The sequence below is a fragment of the Platichthys flesus genome, chromosome 14 (assembly GCF_949316205.1).
Source record: "Platichthys flesus chromosome 14, fPlaFle2.1, whole genome shotgun sequence".
Classification (NCBI taxonomy): domain Eukaryota; kingdom Metazoa; phylum Chordata; class Actinopteri; order Pleuronectiformes; family Pleuronectidae; genus Platichthys; species Platichthys flesus.
Genome location: NC_084958.1, coordinates 22,053,701 through 22,070,468, shown reverse-complemented (window position 1 = coordinate 22,070,468; position 16,768 = coordinate 22,053,701). Strand labels below are relative to the sequence as shown.

Sequence of the window (16,768 nt, the reverse complement as noted above, 5' to 3'; positions counted from 1 at the left end):
AGATCCAAGAGGACATAAACTGGCTGTGAGCTCACTCCCACCTCTACTACGTGCTTCTTGCTGGATTTGTCCTTGGATGCCCATTCCACCGAGCCGCCCCTGAGGTCCACAGTGAACTCAGGTTTGGTCTGACTGCCTCCAAACTGGAGAGAGAGAGAGAGAGAGAGAGAGAAAGAGAGAGAAGAGTCAGAGCAGATCAACACACTGTTCTCATTTGTCTGCATCCCGGACATCACAGTGCAGGTGAGAGAAACTACACTGAAGCTGCACCTTCTCCCGTATAAGCTCTTTCAGCTTCCATCCATGTGCTGGAGCCAGCTGGATAACTCTGTGTCTTTGATTGATGGTGATGTTATCGTGGCGCACTATGTTGTTTCAGGTCTGTTCTTAACTTGAATTCATTGTTAATGTATTTTGAAGCCTTCACTTGTGAGGAGCCGTCATGTCATGTCACTCAACCTTTCTGTTTCTGATTTCAATGACCCTGAATAATCGAGAGCACTTTTCAACCACTGACGTGATGAGAGACATTTTGTTTTCCTGAAAAGAGAAAGTGTTTCTGTCGCTCACCCAACTGCTTCCACCTCCTTTCTCTTTGGCGAACAGCAGCGTGTGTCCTTGCAGCACCGTCCAGGAGGACGTCCAGCTCTTCCTGCAGAGAAAGATCACCAACGTTTTTGAGTGCAGGAAGTAATTATGTCAAAATCAAAATGAGCTTCAAGCAAATAGAGTGTTCATTTGAATAAGATTGGAGTTTATTCAAGGAGGCGGAGCTGCTCACCGTACTTTCTTGCCAAACTCTGTGATCTTGGTCACATTCAGGACGCCACACTTTTCAGACGGCTGCAGAGAAGAGCAAACATTAGATAAGCAGGTGTCACACCAGTGGAAAAACACCACCACCGCAAAACACCCCAGCACCAGAGCGATCCCAGCTGACTGCGCCCACAGGAAAAGCAAGTGACTGAACACGATGGGAGTGAACAGGGACAAGAGAGAAGAAGAGAAGAAACCTGTCTGCGTCAAGCTGCATTCAGCCAGCGATCTTATGCCTTTTAGGATTAAGAAGCAGATTCTAGGGACACACGGATGATAAAGCCAATCAGGAACCTGAACACTTATTTCATTGTCTCTTGAAATCATAAAGCCCCTGTGTGATTTCAACAAACGCAAGCAAAACGCAATCTAACCAAAAATCAGTGTTTCTACACAGACAGTTCAGATTTCCTCTCTGGGTTTCTGCCGTCACACTCGACTTTGCTCTAACCATTTCCACATCATCCAGACCAGTGTGGAAAACCTGCAGCAAGCCGCAAAAACAATGTGTCGCTGCCTCCAATCAGGGACGACATGAAACCCCCCCGCAGGACAGAGCCTGGTGGGCGAGGAAGCGAGGAAGCGAGGAAGCGAGGTTAGGGGTGAGTACTAACAGAGCTGGGGGACTTGGGAGACGAAGGGCAGGAGTCAGAATCAGGAGAGGGGGGCGCGGGCCCCAGAGGAGCGTCCTGGTGAGGAGACAGGAAGGAAAACACAAAACTGTCACATGGGCTAATAAGTGTTAATGAGAAAATGACGGGAGGTTAAGAAGACACACAGAGAGCTCAAACAGTGTGATTGCAATTAACGGTGAGATTACGAAGCTGCCAAGTGTGTCAAGTACCTGTGAGATGTCCAGGAGGCGCACACAGGTTATTAATTAGATGTGGATACAGCAACAGGGTTTGTCAGAAATCTCAGGCGCTGACAAACTATTATATTTCAGGGTTTCTGCAGGTTTCAGTAAGTTTCTATTCAGGATTTAATATGTAACAGATCTTTATTATAATGTGTAATAACAACTGGAACTATGCATCACATCTGCTTCACATGTGGCTTTGTCAGTCTGTCGGCTGTCTGCCCTTGTAATTTGTAATTTTGACTTTTCAAGACCTTACTTTGAACATAATGACTGAAGATCTGTTCTAAGTACGACAGATATGAAGGAATTTGTTTGTAGTTTTCTTACATGATGCTAATATCTGTATCGTTGAGAAAGAACTTTTTAAACTATGCAAACAAAACATTTCTCTAAAAAACTAATTTTAAAGTTAAAAGCAAGTTAAAAGTAGCATTAAAGGAACATTAACATTTTTTAAATCATCTAAATGTATTCAGGTAAAAGCCCAAAAATGAGATTGGTTAATTTTAGACTTTTTAAGACCTTGCAGAAACTCTGTTTTTATTTCACAATATTTCATCACTTGCTTGAAGGCTGCTGTTATCGCTCAACAAGATTGAATTAACCAGGTTTGTGATTGAAGGTCCAATTTCTAAGCAGAGTTATTTAAATGAACAGGCTCGATCAACTCGGGGAATCATGCAAGAAAAAATTGTTTAAAAAGGGAAAATTGGCAGAGTAATTATTTCTTTTTCTGTTTTTCTGATTATCCTGATTATCTTCATGCAAGCTGATTGGCTGCTGGGATTAAAGCACAGGGCACTGATTGGTCGGTGGGACAGACTACTGACTTTGGGTTTGTACGGGTGAAGGTGAAGACGGGCGGAGACTGCCCGGAAACGTCTGGTTTTTAACAGCCGCTGCAACGCAACAAGTCTACAACTGAAACTGTTGACCTTAACAAACACCTTCGCAATGAACACAACAGAAAACAGCTGAACTGTAAAAAGAAAATGTTTTAGGTTCATACACTATAGGAATCGTGAGGCGCCACTGGCAGGTCTGTGCTCTGCAGATCTGGGTGTCCCACCTTGTCGTTGGGCTCCTGGACGTAGGCGCTGTGTCTCCACTTGGTCAGGACGATGGGCTCCATGTTCCTCCTGTCCAGGCTGCGACTTTTAGGAGCATCTCCTGACGGCTGAGGAGGAGAGAGGTTGTACTGGAGGGAGGGAATTAGAATCGCACGCCGTCAGTGAACAAGACCATTAACTTCGGCAAAGGAAATTGTATTAAAAAAGATATGTATCATCAGTTTGTGCCTTATTGTGTCTGAAATCTCTACGATGTGATAACGGGAAATTCATCTAATGAATCACTATCACAAAGTGGAAATCAGCCACTAACAGAAATGTTTATTTTCTTTAGTGTTGATTCCCTTTGTAATAGAGTTTTACCTTTGGCAGCTGCCACTCTGACCTGGAGCCGTCTGCACTGTAGTAATAAGGTCGACCCTGCTCATCAACGTGTTTTAACCACTGGTGACACACGGACAGACAAGAGAGAGCCCAGACTCATTCTGACATCTCAATGGATAACAAACCTACTGGCGAACATGAGGTGTTACAAGCAGTTTGTGGAGCTGTTTTGAATTTCATCTGTCATGCTGTTACAACACTGTTATAAGCAAACACTAGATCCATCACCCCCCCATGCACCGCCAGAAGCCACCACAGTACAGAGGATCAGCCCCGTGCAGCCGGTACCTTCTCGTTTGTGTGGTCGCTCACGTACAGCCGGTGGCCGTACTCGTCCATCTCCTCCGACCAACCACGCGGCGGCGAGCCGTACTGACTGTCTGATTGGCTAGAGTAGGAGCTGAAGCAGGTGTCCTCCGACGACAGAGGCTGAAGTCGACCGATGGAGAGCGAGAGGAACGGAAGGAAAGACGGCGAGAGCGACAGAGGAGTCGTCTGACATTGATGTAAAAAGAGAGAGAGAGAGAGGGAGAGAAAAAAGAGAGAGGGCGTCTTTCACCATGAAGTTATAGAGGAGGAAAAACAAATTTGCCAAGCACACAGAAAATGACAGAAAACCAGAAAACCCATCAAGGAGTAGAAATCACCGACGCTCATGCTTCATTGTGGAGGCTGCAGTGTGAGAGTGACTGCCTTTCACCTGTAGGTGGCAGTGTGGTGCATCCATTTAATGAATCAAACATAATTCCCACAGGATTCAGGCTGGGAAGTCTCAGTGTCTGTGATTGTGTCATTCACAGAGTCAGAACCGTTCTCACTGTTTATATTGACTTGTGCAATTTTCAAATGACAAAAGTCTTTATGTGTTTTTCTCCCACAACAAATTTTCTGATTATAAATCTGGATATCAGACATAAAACTTTAAATCTTTTTCTCTAAAATATATTTTGTCTGACAAATCAAAATTCCCATCACAATCTGTCACCGCCAGCGGAAAACAATTTTGCTGATGTCTACATGTGCAGCTCTTAATCATGAGAAACACACAACACAAACCGAATCCTGGCTTTGATTGTGTGTTTGTCATCTATTTAATATCTGAGTCATTGTCACAGAGGATATGTGAACACATGAGGGTGGGAATTCTTGTAATTCTATACTTGTGAAAACCAGTTTAAGCTCATGGTGACTATGGTTTTGCGAAGTCAGGTCATTTCAGCCGAGTCTGACTGGTTTTGTGCATTTTAACACTTTTTGCTTTTTATTGATTCCTGAGGTGTAATTTGCTCAGGTGTTGATGGTTGTTTATCTATTATTCATATGTTGAATTTGATGTCATGCCTGAAACAGTGGTATCTCTAATAAACTCAGAGATGACGGAGATTCAACTGTATCTTCTGATTATTTATAAGTTTTATGATCAAAGACGAATCATTCTGGCCCTTATGAGACATGATATGAATATCAGTCCCAACAAGTTTGATCATAAGCTCTTCTCATGTGACCACTTGTGACACCACTTCCCCGCTGTATATTCAAAAAGTCACGTACGTCCACCAAAAACTAATCTTGAGGTTTTTACAGTCTCTTTATAGATGTGTCCGATGACCAAGTGTTTTTGTGAGTCGGTGAGTGTGTGTGTGTGTGTGTGTGTGTGTGTGTGTGTGTGTGTGTGTGTCACTCAACTTTGGGTTTCATCTGGTTTCTGCAGCAACTGACCACATGTGTGGAATAACTCGCGCTCTTACTTCCTCTACTGTTAGTATTTACAAACAGTGTGAGCTGGATGGATTACAGCTGGAGGTTTGTTTTTTCGCGAGGCAACTTAAATCAGGATCAAAATTTTCTCAGTGAGATTTTTCCAAATGGCAATGTCACTGGAAGCTCTTCATAAAAACAGGTATAGAGTCATGTGTCTATGTGTGTGTTCTGGTGAACCCTCTCTGCAGTGAATGTACCTCGGAGCTCTCTCCTGCGCTGTGGTTGTCTCCTCCGGAGTTCCCGCTGCCGGCTTCCCTGGCTCGTGGAGGTTTCCAGGTCGTCTCCTTGGTGCCGCGGTGGTAGTAGAAGTGTCGGCCATTCTGGTCCTTGTGGGTCTCCCAGTTGCCCAGAGAGTGGATGGGGGAGCCCGTGGGCAGAGGGGGCAGGCTGGTCTGGGTGATCTTCAGCTCCTGGAGGTTAGTGTAGACAGGCGACTCGGAGCGGCCTTGGCCTGAAGACACCGTCTGATGGAGGGAGAATGACGTATAAAAAGAAAGAGAGAGGGAGAGAGAGAGGTGGATCTGTGAGTCATCTGAGAGTGGATTTAAGTCTGTTATAATATAAATGTATACATGAAATCAGGGAAAAGTTCCTGGAAAGCGTGACGCAAGAAATTTACAGATTTCAAAGTGTTAACCTACAGCTGCAAGTCGATGGACACATTCATCCAAAATAACTTTAAGCACCGCAGGGCTTCAATCAAACACCCCAACACCGTTCACTCGGTGTCTCCACTGAGGTGAAACTGTAGTAAACGACAGAGTGTGTGCAGAGTGTGTGCCAGGCGGGTTAGCGGCAGTGGAACATAGAGGAAACGACTGAAATGTCAACAAAACTTTATGTCGATGAAGCTGACATAACCAGTGTTGACCATGGAGGAGCAGGGAACCTAAAGGATCAGCGCAGGCGGGAAGTCAGTGCTGCTGTTGCGTAACGCAGAGTGGCAGGGACCCGTGTCAGTTAAAAATAAGGAAGTAAAAGTGTCTGTCAAGGTGCATCCTGAACACTGAGAGGAGGGTCTGTGCCGACTCATCTTTACCACACCAGGAGAGAGAATTGTGAAAAATCGGTCCCATCGAAAACAACTGAAAAGCAGAGGGATGGAGAGACTCTCCTCAGAACCTTGACCAGCGTCTGATTCAGTCAATGGACGACCTCTCATGAGTATTTCATGCCGGTGTTACAAAGACGCTGCCTGTCCGTGGAGCCACAGCGCAGACACAGTCATGAATAAAGCCAGCACCCACAGGGCTCTAAACATTGGCTCGGTGAGGTTTTTATTGCAAAGGGATCAATAGGGATGAAATATACAGGAGCTCCGCAAACAGCTGGAGGTGCAGAGGAAAACTGAATAATCAGGCGCATGTTGTTCAATACACATCCACAGCATGACCGGATTACCAAACACACATTATATACACTGATATAAATGTGTAGTATACTTGTAGGATGATTGATAAGGGTTTTTTTGGGCAGATGCCGATATAAATCTGTTCTTCATTTTATATTCTGTAAAATAAACAGTTTTCATATCATGCTAATGCGCAAAACAAGACACAGCTTAAAACTTAACTGGTGCTCAACAATAACAAACGTATAAAACATTACCTCTTGCAGTGAGCAGCTCATAAACATATCGTCCTCTTCATCTATCAAGCTTGCTCTCAAGAAACTTCTCCTCAAACGGATCCTTGCCATTGTCCCGGTTTCATATAGTGTGAGTTTGAGTTGAGCTCGGTCTACGCACGCAGCGCTCAGCCCCGGAGACACTGCACCGTGCTCTTCCTGTACATGTGATTTAGTGCATGGATGTGTCAAAGAGGAAGTCCTCGTCAATCGACGGTTGAAAAGCTGTAATCCCTCAAAACTAGATTTTCCCCTCATGTCTGTCATGCTGTTAATTCAAATACATGGTGAGAAGCTTTTTATTCAATTTCCAGCAAAAAAACAAATAAATCTGATACCCTAAAATGTCAACTTAATTGATATGTTATTGTTTGGTGGATGTACAGTTATATTCTGCTTCAGCGTCATGTAGAGCAAACTTAAAAAAATGTATAAAAACACTTCCACAGACAGAAGGAATATACATTCGATTAAATACTGGCTCTAATTAAGTAAGTAAAAGCTGCACTGCATAGCGATCTCATTAAAAATGCACAGGACATCTTGTAACTCCATTACAGCAGCGGCATGTTCCCGAGCAGCTGGTGTTGGACATCTGGTGTGAACACCCTGATCAATACGGAGCTCAGAAACCAGTGACCCACACTGGGACAGAGGTTGACCTCTTCTCCTGAGGAGGCTGCTCTCTTGGATAGTGCACTGTTCTTCAAGGAAAGGTTGGACCAGGTCGACAAGTGTCACAGTGTGTTGGAGTTTCAGAAAGTCTGTTCATTTGAAATACGGATGGTGACATCATTAAAAGAAAGCTTTGAGCTGACAATCGAGATTTCTGGTTGCAACTCATCATATTTTTTGTTTCCTATTTCAGTCCAGAGGGTTTATGGACAGAGAATATGAAGGGACAGAGAATGACGCTGCCAATTCCTGTCCAAGACCTGCATGCTTTTATCTGCTGCCTGCAGCTCTGCAGCTCTGCACTGGAATAATAATCAACCGGCCCGGTGCTCTTCAGCTGCAGATAAACCACATTAGAAACTGAAAAGAAACAGAGACGGAGAGAAAAGAGAAAAGGGAAAAGGACCCAGGGAACACAGCAGAGCTAATATTAGACGGAAATGTCTGCAGGTGCTTTGGCATCATCCAGTTATATTTAGACGAGGCTGGTGTGAGATTCAAAACACAAACTTCCAGGTAACGTTCGCTGGCTCCTTCACAGATCAGGTTTATGTTGTGGTTTCAAATTTTAGTATGTTTCAGGGGTTATGATGGGTCATAGGATTCAACTTGTCCAAGCAGCATTGAAAACACAACAACAGCCAATGTGCTTATTTCACAGTCAATCAATAGGATTTAACCTTCCTCGTTTGATCTGTGTCATTAATAAATCATCCAAACTAATCAATGCAAGACAGACATGACTCTACGTGGAGGCAGAGCTCCATGTGGACAGTGTCAAACCCTCCATGGCTGAGGGATGGAGCAGGCAGCATGGCCCTTTAGATGGCAGCTTGACAACAAAGTTAGTGAAGTTTGAAGAGGAGCGATTAAGCTAGAGGAGGAGGAGGAGCTCCACACGTTCACCTCCTCTCTCCTCCTCTTTCCTCTCTGACACAGAGGAACCTGCTCTGCCGCATACCACAGAGAGCTGGGCCGTGCAAACACAAAACACTCACGCACGGTATAAACACACAGGAGCAGCTTGATGCCAACCCTTTAAGAACAGCTCGGACTGATGTGCTCACACACGTGTGCAAAGTCACACGTGCACACAAATGCGCTCAAACACACACACAGATAAATCAGCTACTTCTCTACTTCCTTGTTTAATAGGTCATTTAGTTTCACTGGGACAAAGTGCTGTTCGTTCACTCACTCACTCACTCTCACACACACACACACACACACACACACACACACACACACACACACACACACACACACACACACACACACACACACACACACACACACACACACACACACACACACACACACACACACACACACACACACACACACACACACACACACACACACACACACACACACACACACACACACACACACACACACACACACACACACACACACACACACACACACACACACACACACACACACACACGGCTGGAAGCTGTATTGCATAACATGCTTAGGAAATGTTTCTCAATGTTTTCCTCTTTGGCCTAAACCCCAGTGTCGCTGACTGAGGCAGAAATTGATCTTGATTTGATGACTCAGAAAAAACAACACAACACAGAATCACTTGTATTTGTTACTTTGCATCTAGTAAACTGGTAAAAAAAGGTATTTAATATTTTACAGATGAATAGATAATTGATTATATGTTCATATGCATGTGTTGATCATATGTAAATCTGTCAATCGGAAAGTAATCAGTAGTTGGTGCACAGGATGTGGGACGACTAGTGAAACCAGCCATGAGGCGTGACAGACAGGAGGCTGTGATTACATCAGAGACTAGAACACACTGCAGACGTGAGAGGAAACAAGGTGACTAACAGGAAGCTGGTAGTTTCAAATGAACCTGCTGCTTCCTTCCTTCCATTCATCTGTTTTTCTTTTGTCATTCTCACCTTTTCAAACATATCTATACCTCAAGTATTCTGAGTGATGACTGGGTACACAAGGGGGAGGGGGAAAGAAACCTGGAAATCTGTGTTTGCTGTATTTACTGAGAAATAGCAAGGAACCGAACACGACAAAACACAGACATGAGTGAAGTCTGACCCGGAAAAGCTTCAGGCTGATAAAACATATACGTTACAGCGTGGTGGGTCTTTCTGTCCGGTCTAAGGTCATCTCAGTAAATCTGACTGAGATGAATAACAGGGGCAAAGGAAAAACAGCTACAGACAAACCGGCTGCAAGTCAACACAAAAGCTCTTTAAATAGCGGCACCACCCAAAGCAATTACGCAACTTCTGTGCAATTACATTCAACAGGAGAAAAGCGCGGACAATGCCACGCAGCGGTAACACAATGAAAGGCCTGAGGTGAGTCTGTGCTCCGAGTGACCTCATGAAGTCAGGAAGCTTTCAGGCTGCACTGACCACCACAGGACACACACCCATATTTAAATAAGGAGACTGAGCATCAACTAAGCTTCTGAAACATATATTACACTTCAACTTATAATAGATTATTTATTAATGTATTTATTAATTTATAGGGTTTAAACCATGTTTTAAGCTTTGCCAGAGCCCTTGCATTAGAAATTATTCAAATGAATGAGGCTCACTTGGGGCTGAATGTCACATTTCCTACAGTGTATGACTCTCTGTGGGGATTGTGCACAGACGACTGAATTGCGTGACTAAGTGTGCAAAAATAAACACACACAAATGTGGGTGCAAATGAACTTTCCCAGATGTTTGTGTGTGTGGTTTTTGGATTGCAGAGTGAAGGACCATATGCTTGTGAGTCTGGAACAGATGCTGTCTGGATGCTGCTCTGCCTTCACCGCAGGGGGCAAGCGTCATTCCCCACAGACCGGAACGCTATGCGCGGAACCACAGTCGACCTTACTGAACGATGGAACATCTCATTTCACAGGACTGTTGACTTCCAGTCACCCGACAGACATTTCTAACCAGAGAATTCCGTGAGGAGAATTAGTCAGTGTCGTTGAATGACATATTTTCACTCTCTGGGTTTGAGGCTTTGTTCATAGTGACACACGGCTTTTTTTTTTATAAATTCAAAAATTGCTCTGTATAATTATCTCAGAGTCGAATCAGCCTTAGATATAAAATCAGTGATGTGGGAAACACACTATCTGAGCAATGAGGCAGCCACAGCCTTGACCGAATGATTTATCCCCTAATCCCATCTACCTGACTGGTCACAGCTAGTGACGCTAATTCTTCCAGCACAGTGTGTGGCTGGGGGCTGGAGAGGTCTGGTAAGGATAGCTGTTACGTGTGTGTGTGTGTGTGTGTGTGTTTAGTTGATTATGTAATTGCGTTGCAAGGGGACAGGTGTGATCACAGCTCAGGACACATGAGGCAAATTGGATGTGACTCATATGACGATGCTGTGTAACTTTTCCTCCGACTTGGAGGATTAAAATAAGTTGTTTACCGCACGAACACCGTGATATAAACCCTGTTGCTAGCTTAAATCTTTAAAATCAAAGTTAAACAACAGAAGACACACTTTTTACTTTCACCACAGCAGAGCCCGGTGGACAGGAGCTTTCCTGCTGCCCTGTAGTTGTGACCCGCTGACCACATCATAACAATCTAAACCACCAGTGATGGATGTTTACATCACAACGCCTGTTATCTTAATCCAGCTCCGTTGATCCAACACAGCTGAGCAGGATGTAGATATGAAGCCCAGATATGGAGACTCTGTTCATGTCAGAGTCTAAATCCTCCTGCAGGTAGATAAATCTGTTTATACTGAGCTGCACCACACTTTTTAAAGAGAGTGTGCTATGAAAGGAGAAACTTAGAGTAAACAATTTACTTTAGGATTTACGACACCTGATCTACATCTATCCAGGTCCGGCTGATACACCGGCCTGACCAATCACAAGCTAGTCCCAGCTGTCAATCAAGATGTTTCAATCGATTGAAATGATTAAAACTAACTGATAAGGAACAAGAACGCTTGAACAAACATCAGTGGCGTTAAGTTTGGCCTATGTCCGATATGCTAACATGGAGGAGGCAGGGTTTATGACCAGCGCTGCAGCAAGCCACCAGGGGGCGACCTCTTTAGGGGGGTGTCAAGTCGTTTATTTAAGGTTCCTACACATGATGGCTTTCAAGATTATTGGGCTGAAATGTCACTCAAATTTAACAGTTATGACCAACTTTGCAAATTTTCACAACTGTAAACATAAGTGACAATTCTAAGCAACACACTGATAAGTTCCAAAGATAAATTTGATCAAATCTACTTTTATTTTTTAAGAAATAAACTTAATTCGCAAATGAGAAAAAAGAAATGCCCTCTGAGGAGTTCAGACCTTTACAGTGTCTCATTCGGTCGGATCACATTACAACAGACACAGCTTCTCTGTTGAGCAGCTTGACCCAGCTGGGTCCTGTGAATGAGTTAAGACCAAGTCCAGTGGGGGAGGAACAGGACAGAGTATTATTCCTTCACACACAGACAGAGTTCCTCTCAGGCCATCAGTCGGCATGTGTCTGATGTTCATTCATGGACATAAATGAGGCTTCGTGCTCATTAACCAAGAGAAACAAGGACACACACACACGGCCACGGTGCTAAGCTCGGCCCAGTGTGTGCGACAGAGATAAAGGGAGACTCAGCTGGGTGCAGTAATTATCTAAGTAGACTATATTCGTCCAAAAATACCACAGGGCCGCGAGTGAGAACACTGGCTGGAACAAAGTGTCAGGAAACATCTTCAGCCCTCTTTGTAGATCCTCGTCTCAGTTTTTCAACCATAACCTAATACCAAAATAACAACGTCAACTGGGATCAAATAACAACATGTTAGTGTAACGCTTCATTTTATGGGTCTGTAATCTGGTCGTCGTTATAAAAATAATAATTCTGTAAATATTCCAGATCCAATATTTTGCTCTATCTTCTTGGTGAGCTCACCGAAACACAGACAAGAAAATATATAAAACAAATAAAATCCAAGTCCTTCAAAAGAATGGTGAATAATATAAATAGTGAATCCTAAAACCAATGTTAAAATTAATAAAACAATAAAAAGTACAGAAGCAAGTGAAGGACAACAATCAGCAGGAAAAAGCTTCAGTGACGTTTTATTTTGGAATATATTCCAGGTCCTTTCTGTAAAGTATAACTCTCCCAGATGTCAATAACCTTTATTTTTGTTTCCAAAGGCATGTCTCATTACCTATGAATGCAGCGGCCGACCTCCTGGTACCTTTAGCTTGTTTGTGAATCTACAGATGAGAATCTGTAAATTCCTCCTGGACTGATATCAAGAACATGTGCGTCAGGACAACCCTTAGCAACACAAACACAAACACCACGACCAGCATCAGCCTCTCAGCTTCAGGTCATCGCTCACAACGGTTTCTTTCCACTTCTGGACTCATGAAAAGACACATTCTTTTCCCCTCTGCATTAATAATGGCTGTGAGGTCAAACGTGTAGGGGAGAAGTCAAACGCCTGCCGGGCTTCTAGCAGAGGCTGAGTTGAGGGACAGTAGGTTCTGCAAATACAGAATATGAGGACTTGTTTGTTGTTAATACTAAAGTTCTTTCCTTAAATGTATATTATCAGAGGAAATGGTCAAACAGGGAATGGATGAAATGTAGAGGTTGAGTGTGTTCAATGCCCAGAAACAGCTTGTAACTAGAAACACTAGCCGTCATGAACTGGAGCCATAGACAGTGGACCTCATAAATGAGTAGGCGCTGGAAAACAGTGAGTCACGACTGAGACGTGTTACGAGTGGCCTTTTCACTCACACCACAGATCATGGAATTACACAGAAATAATGGGTTTTCTCCAAGTATGAAGAATATATTACATAATAGGGAGAGAATTACGTTTCAAGAGCACCCGCCCTGATGGCATATTGGATTAGATGTTCTTCAGAGAGTAAACAAATATAAATTGACTTAGACAAAAACGGTTTGTTGATTGGGTACATTCTGAAAAAGACGTGTTCTTCTAAAGGCAATCGAATCGAACATATGAAAAATAATTTGCAATCAGACAACAGCTGAAAAACCTTTAAAAGCAGATAAAAGCAACTTAGTCTTCATTTGGGTGTAATTGACTTTCCCCATTAACTTGATCAACTTGATCTAACTTTTTCAGTGGAAAATGAGAGACGCACAGTATTTTGGAGGTCAGTGCAGCCCTGGCCTGATTGGGGTAACTGGGTTACTGACTGGACTTTTATATGGGACATTCTTACTCATGGACCAAGTTGTATTTCAGGTCAACTGAGGTTTTTTATAGAGGCTACAAGCACTTAAAGCTGCTCACTGCACATGATGACGTCTTTCGCCAGCTTGTGATGGCGTCAAAGGATCATGATAGTATAACACAATATTATGAGGTCATTTTGAACATGGCATCAACAGTTCCTCCCAACGCTGGTTAACTTCAAGTTCCTTCACAGCTGCAGCTAAATCTCTTGTATTTCACAGAAGTACAGATTTTCTAATCTGGTGGTTATGACAAAATATAAAGTTGATAATCTGTTTTATTTACAAAGCAAACTTGTATTAAATTTCGATGGTTCCAGCTTTTACAATAAGGTGTTTTATAGCTTTTCTAATTTCATATACTGAAAAATCCATACAGGTTTGAAAATTTCAAATTTTCTGATATTTTTCAAATGGGAGAATAATCAGTAAATTAACAAATGAAGCAAATAACTGTTATTTGATGTTTGACGTATGTGTATGACATCAGAAGTCAACCCCGGATCATATCCAATTGTCTAGAACGAAATGGAAAACACCCACAGAGCTCTGTTTGCCTTCAGGAGCAAAGACCCAAAACACAGCAAAGCCGCCAGTGAACAGAGCGATAACTGCGACACAGGGAAGCTGAGCGGCATCATGCAGCGACGAAATGACAGAGCAATTAGAAGGGCGCAGTTTAATTCAGCTTGACAATGAGCCCAACTCCTCCATCGACAGTCTGTTCACAGGGTCAACCACAGTTCAAGGTAACGGGCTGAGTGAGGAGGAAAGAATGTGCCGGCGAGAGCCAATCGGGGCAAAGATACAACACCTCTTTCAAATTTGATGCTGAGTCAGAAATAGTCTCCTGCACAATCCCCTCAACCCGATTTAACCTGTGCATGATGAAAACTCCCACGACATTGCATGCATTCGTTTTATTGCTCTGTTCTGTTGCATCGAGGCAGATTGGAGTCTCTCTCTCTTTCAGTCCAGGGAGGTTAGGTTGCCTCTTTTGCAGCCGGAGCCTCACTGATCATTTCAAGTTGAAGCACAGGACAGTGCAGAGAGCTAAATTAGTCTGGGATAGGAAATCACATCAGCCAGCTCACTTGTCGCAGTGTCCTGTTTTTTCCTTTGTGCTTGACAGTGGACATGACGTACCATGCTAGCTATTAATACAGTGCTTAAAGAAGAACATGGAAAAATTATATTCATAATTAGATGAACACTCACCAGGTTCACCAGCGACCTCTGTCTCCTCTTTCTCATTAACAGGATTTTGATTGGCTAGTGTCTTCCCTTCGCTTGTTTGACTAAACACTGTTTGATTGGCTGCTGCGTGAGAGGCTGAGCTGTGCTAAACTTCTTCAGTTCTCACGGCAAGAAATGCATCGAACTGGAAATAAAGGAACTGAAATTAGTCAAATTAATACCCCAAGATAACTTGAAGATGTTCCAGGTTTATTGCTGAGGGAGAAAATGAGTTTCTATGTCTGTTACACTTACAGCAGGCATGATGTAAGGTTTCACAGTAGAGGGGCTCATGTGTGAAGTTTATTATTAAACCTCAGCTTATTGAGGACATGTTGCTCAAAGGGGGGGGGGGGGGGGTTGAGAATCCTACCCCCTTGTCAGCCACCTTCAGTGCAATTATACTTCATTCTGTGCTGGTATCCTATAGTTGATAAAGTAAATAAGGAGCATGAGAAAGCTAGCAAACATACTCAATATAATTTAAATATTCCATGGTATTTTGCTCCCAGCGAAATCCTGTTTCGACTCGTCTCTGCAAACCTTAAAGAATGTGGCGTCGTGGGAGAGAAATAAAAAAGGAGGAATACTCTCATTTTTTGTGGCTCCTGCAGCTACAGAGAACAGGACACGTGTCCTTGTCTCCTGACAGATGCATGTCTCAACAGAACAGGAGGAGGAGGGGAGTAAGGAGCAGGTATGAGGAAGACAGAGGCCGGATGAAGGATCCCTCTGATCCCTCGGTTTGTCTGTAGCATGTCAGGACTTCTCCTTTAAAATGACTTCTTGAGCTCAAATACTGAGAAATTGAGTGCAAAGGAAACTAGTGACAGGGAAACCACTAGTGCAATGCAAATACTTTCTTTTAAACAGTTTAATGAGTATTATTCAACTCCAGCACTTCATCTCCATGTCCAAGTATCAATAGAAGATGTTTGGAAAAGTCAGGTTGATAATATAGCTTTAGGGTTATTTAAATGGTCTCGACAAGGCTGCAAGCTTTCAAATACAATATAAGCAGTATGTGATAGAGGCAATTTGTATGAGTAAATAAATATATTCATAACTTTGAGGTGATGTTCTTCTTTAGTAACTCTGTTGGGCTCTGACCTTGATGATGACCTCGTAGATGCTTGTGGATTGTTGCTCTTTTTAACACTTGTCTAATTCCATTACTCTCTGGGAAACACACAAATAAAGAGCTGTTCTGTCTGTTCTGTCTGTGTCCTTCAACTGCAGGGCTGAGTCAGGAAGGGTGATGTTCTTTCACAGCTTCTCTCTGCCTGAGCACATTTTATCTCCTCGACCAAAGTTGATAAAAAAGACAAACGGCTCCGGAGCTGCAGACGTTTGCATATTGCTTAGATTTAGTCTCAACACCTAAACTGATGCCTTCGCTCCTTGAAGCAGAGCAGCAAGGACGAGGCTCAGATCCGGCTCGCATTTTAATATAACAAATTACCGAAACACAGCAGAGGTCCCGTCACAGAGAAGGCTTTGTGCAACTGAAAGATAACAACAAGCATTGTGTGACTTAACTTTGTATTTTGCACGAAAATCAAGCCGTCCTTGAGGGGGTAAAATGCTAGTTTTTGCCTGTTCAGAATACCAGCCATTCACTGGGCCAGAACCTGTATTTCTGGTCTAGAATGCAAATGAACTGAAGCGTGCATCATGTCTCAGACATCACAACAAATCTCAACACGGCACAGAAACCTGCTCAGGTCGAACCAGTTCAACAAGACAAAGGGGGGCTTGCCGAGTCTTCTTTGTGGGATTTGAGTGCATTTTAACAGATGAAGACAATAGCAAAACGCTCTGCAGATGATGTGAAGTGTTATATCTGAGCGAGAGGAAGAGGAGGAAGAAGAAGAAGAAGAGGCAGGCAAGTCTCCTGAAATAATCTAATAATCCCATCTGAAGTGGAATTATCCCAGGGGCACAGTCCACACAGGAAGTTAAGGAGCTTTTATCCTGCAAGAGAGGAGCTGACATTAAACCAAGGAGAGCTGATAGTGTGCTGCCAGTTCCCCAGCAGGACTCTGTCTGCAGGTCCATCCCTTCACTCCGTTTTCTTTGTTCTACTAAAGAATAT

At 43.3% G+C, this 16,768-nt stretch overlaps 1 protein-coding gene across 12 annotated transcripts in view; it reads right to left on the bottom strand.

Annotated features, from left to right (window-relative positions):
* LOC133968148 (rho GTPase-activating protein 12-like) overlaps positions 1-16,768 on the bottom strand; it is a 38,309-nt gene that overhangs the window by 4,909 nt on the left and 16,632 nt on the right. Inside the window, exons 1-10 of one of the 12 annotated variants that reach the window (XM_062404016.1) lie at positions 6,502-6,651; positions 5,091-5,357; positions 3,421-3,627; positions 3,112-3,192; positions 2,688-2,876; positions 2,509-2,577; positions 1,431-1,505; positions 782-843; positions 571-652; positions 42-143 (exon numbers count right to left, since the gene is read on the bottom strand). In XM_062404016.1, the coding sequence (XP_062260000.1) occupies positions 42-143; positions 571-652; positions 782-843; positions 1,431-1,505; positions 2,509-2,577; positions 2,688-2,876; positions 3,112-3,192; positions 3,421-3,627; positions 5,091-5,357; positions 6,502-6,591 (1,224 nt within the window). In that variant the 5' untranslated portion in view covers positions 6,592-6,651. Of the gene's footprint in view, positions 1-41; positions 144-570; positions 653-781; positions 844-1,430; positions 1,506-2,508; positions 2,578-2,687; positions 2,877-3,111; positions 3,193-3,420; positions 3,628-5,090; positions 5,358-6,501; positions 6,652-16,768 lie in introns of those variants that run through there. The other 11 variants (XM_062404005.1, XM_062404006.1, XM_062404008.1 and 8 more) reach the window with 11 other exon arrangements.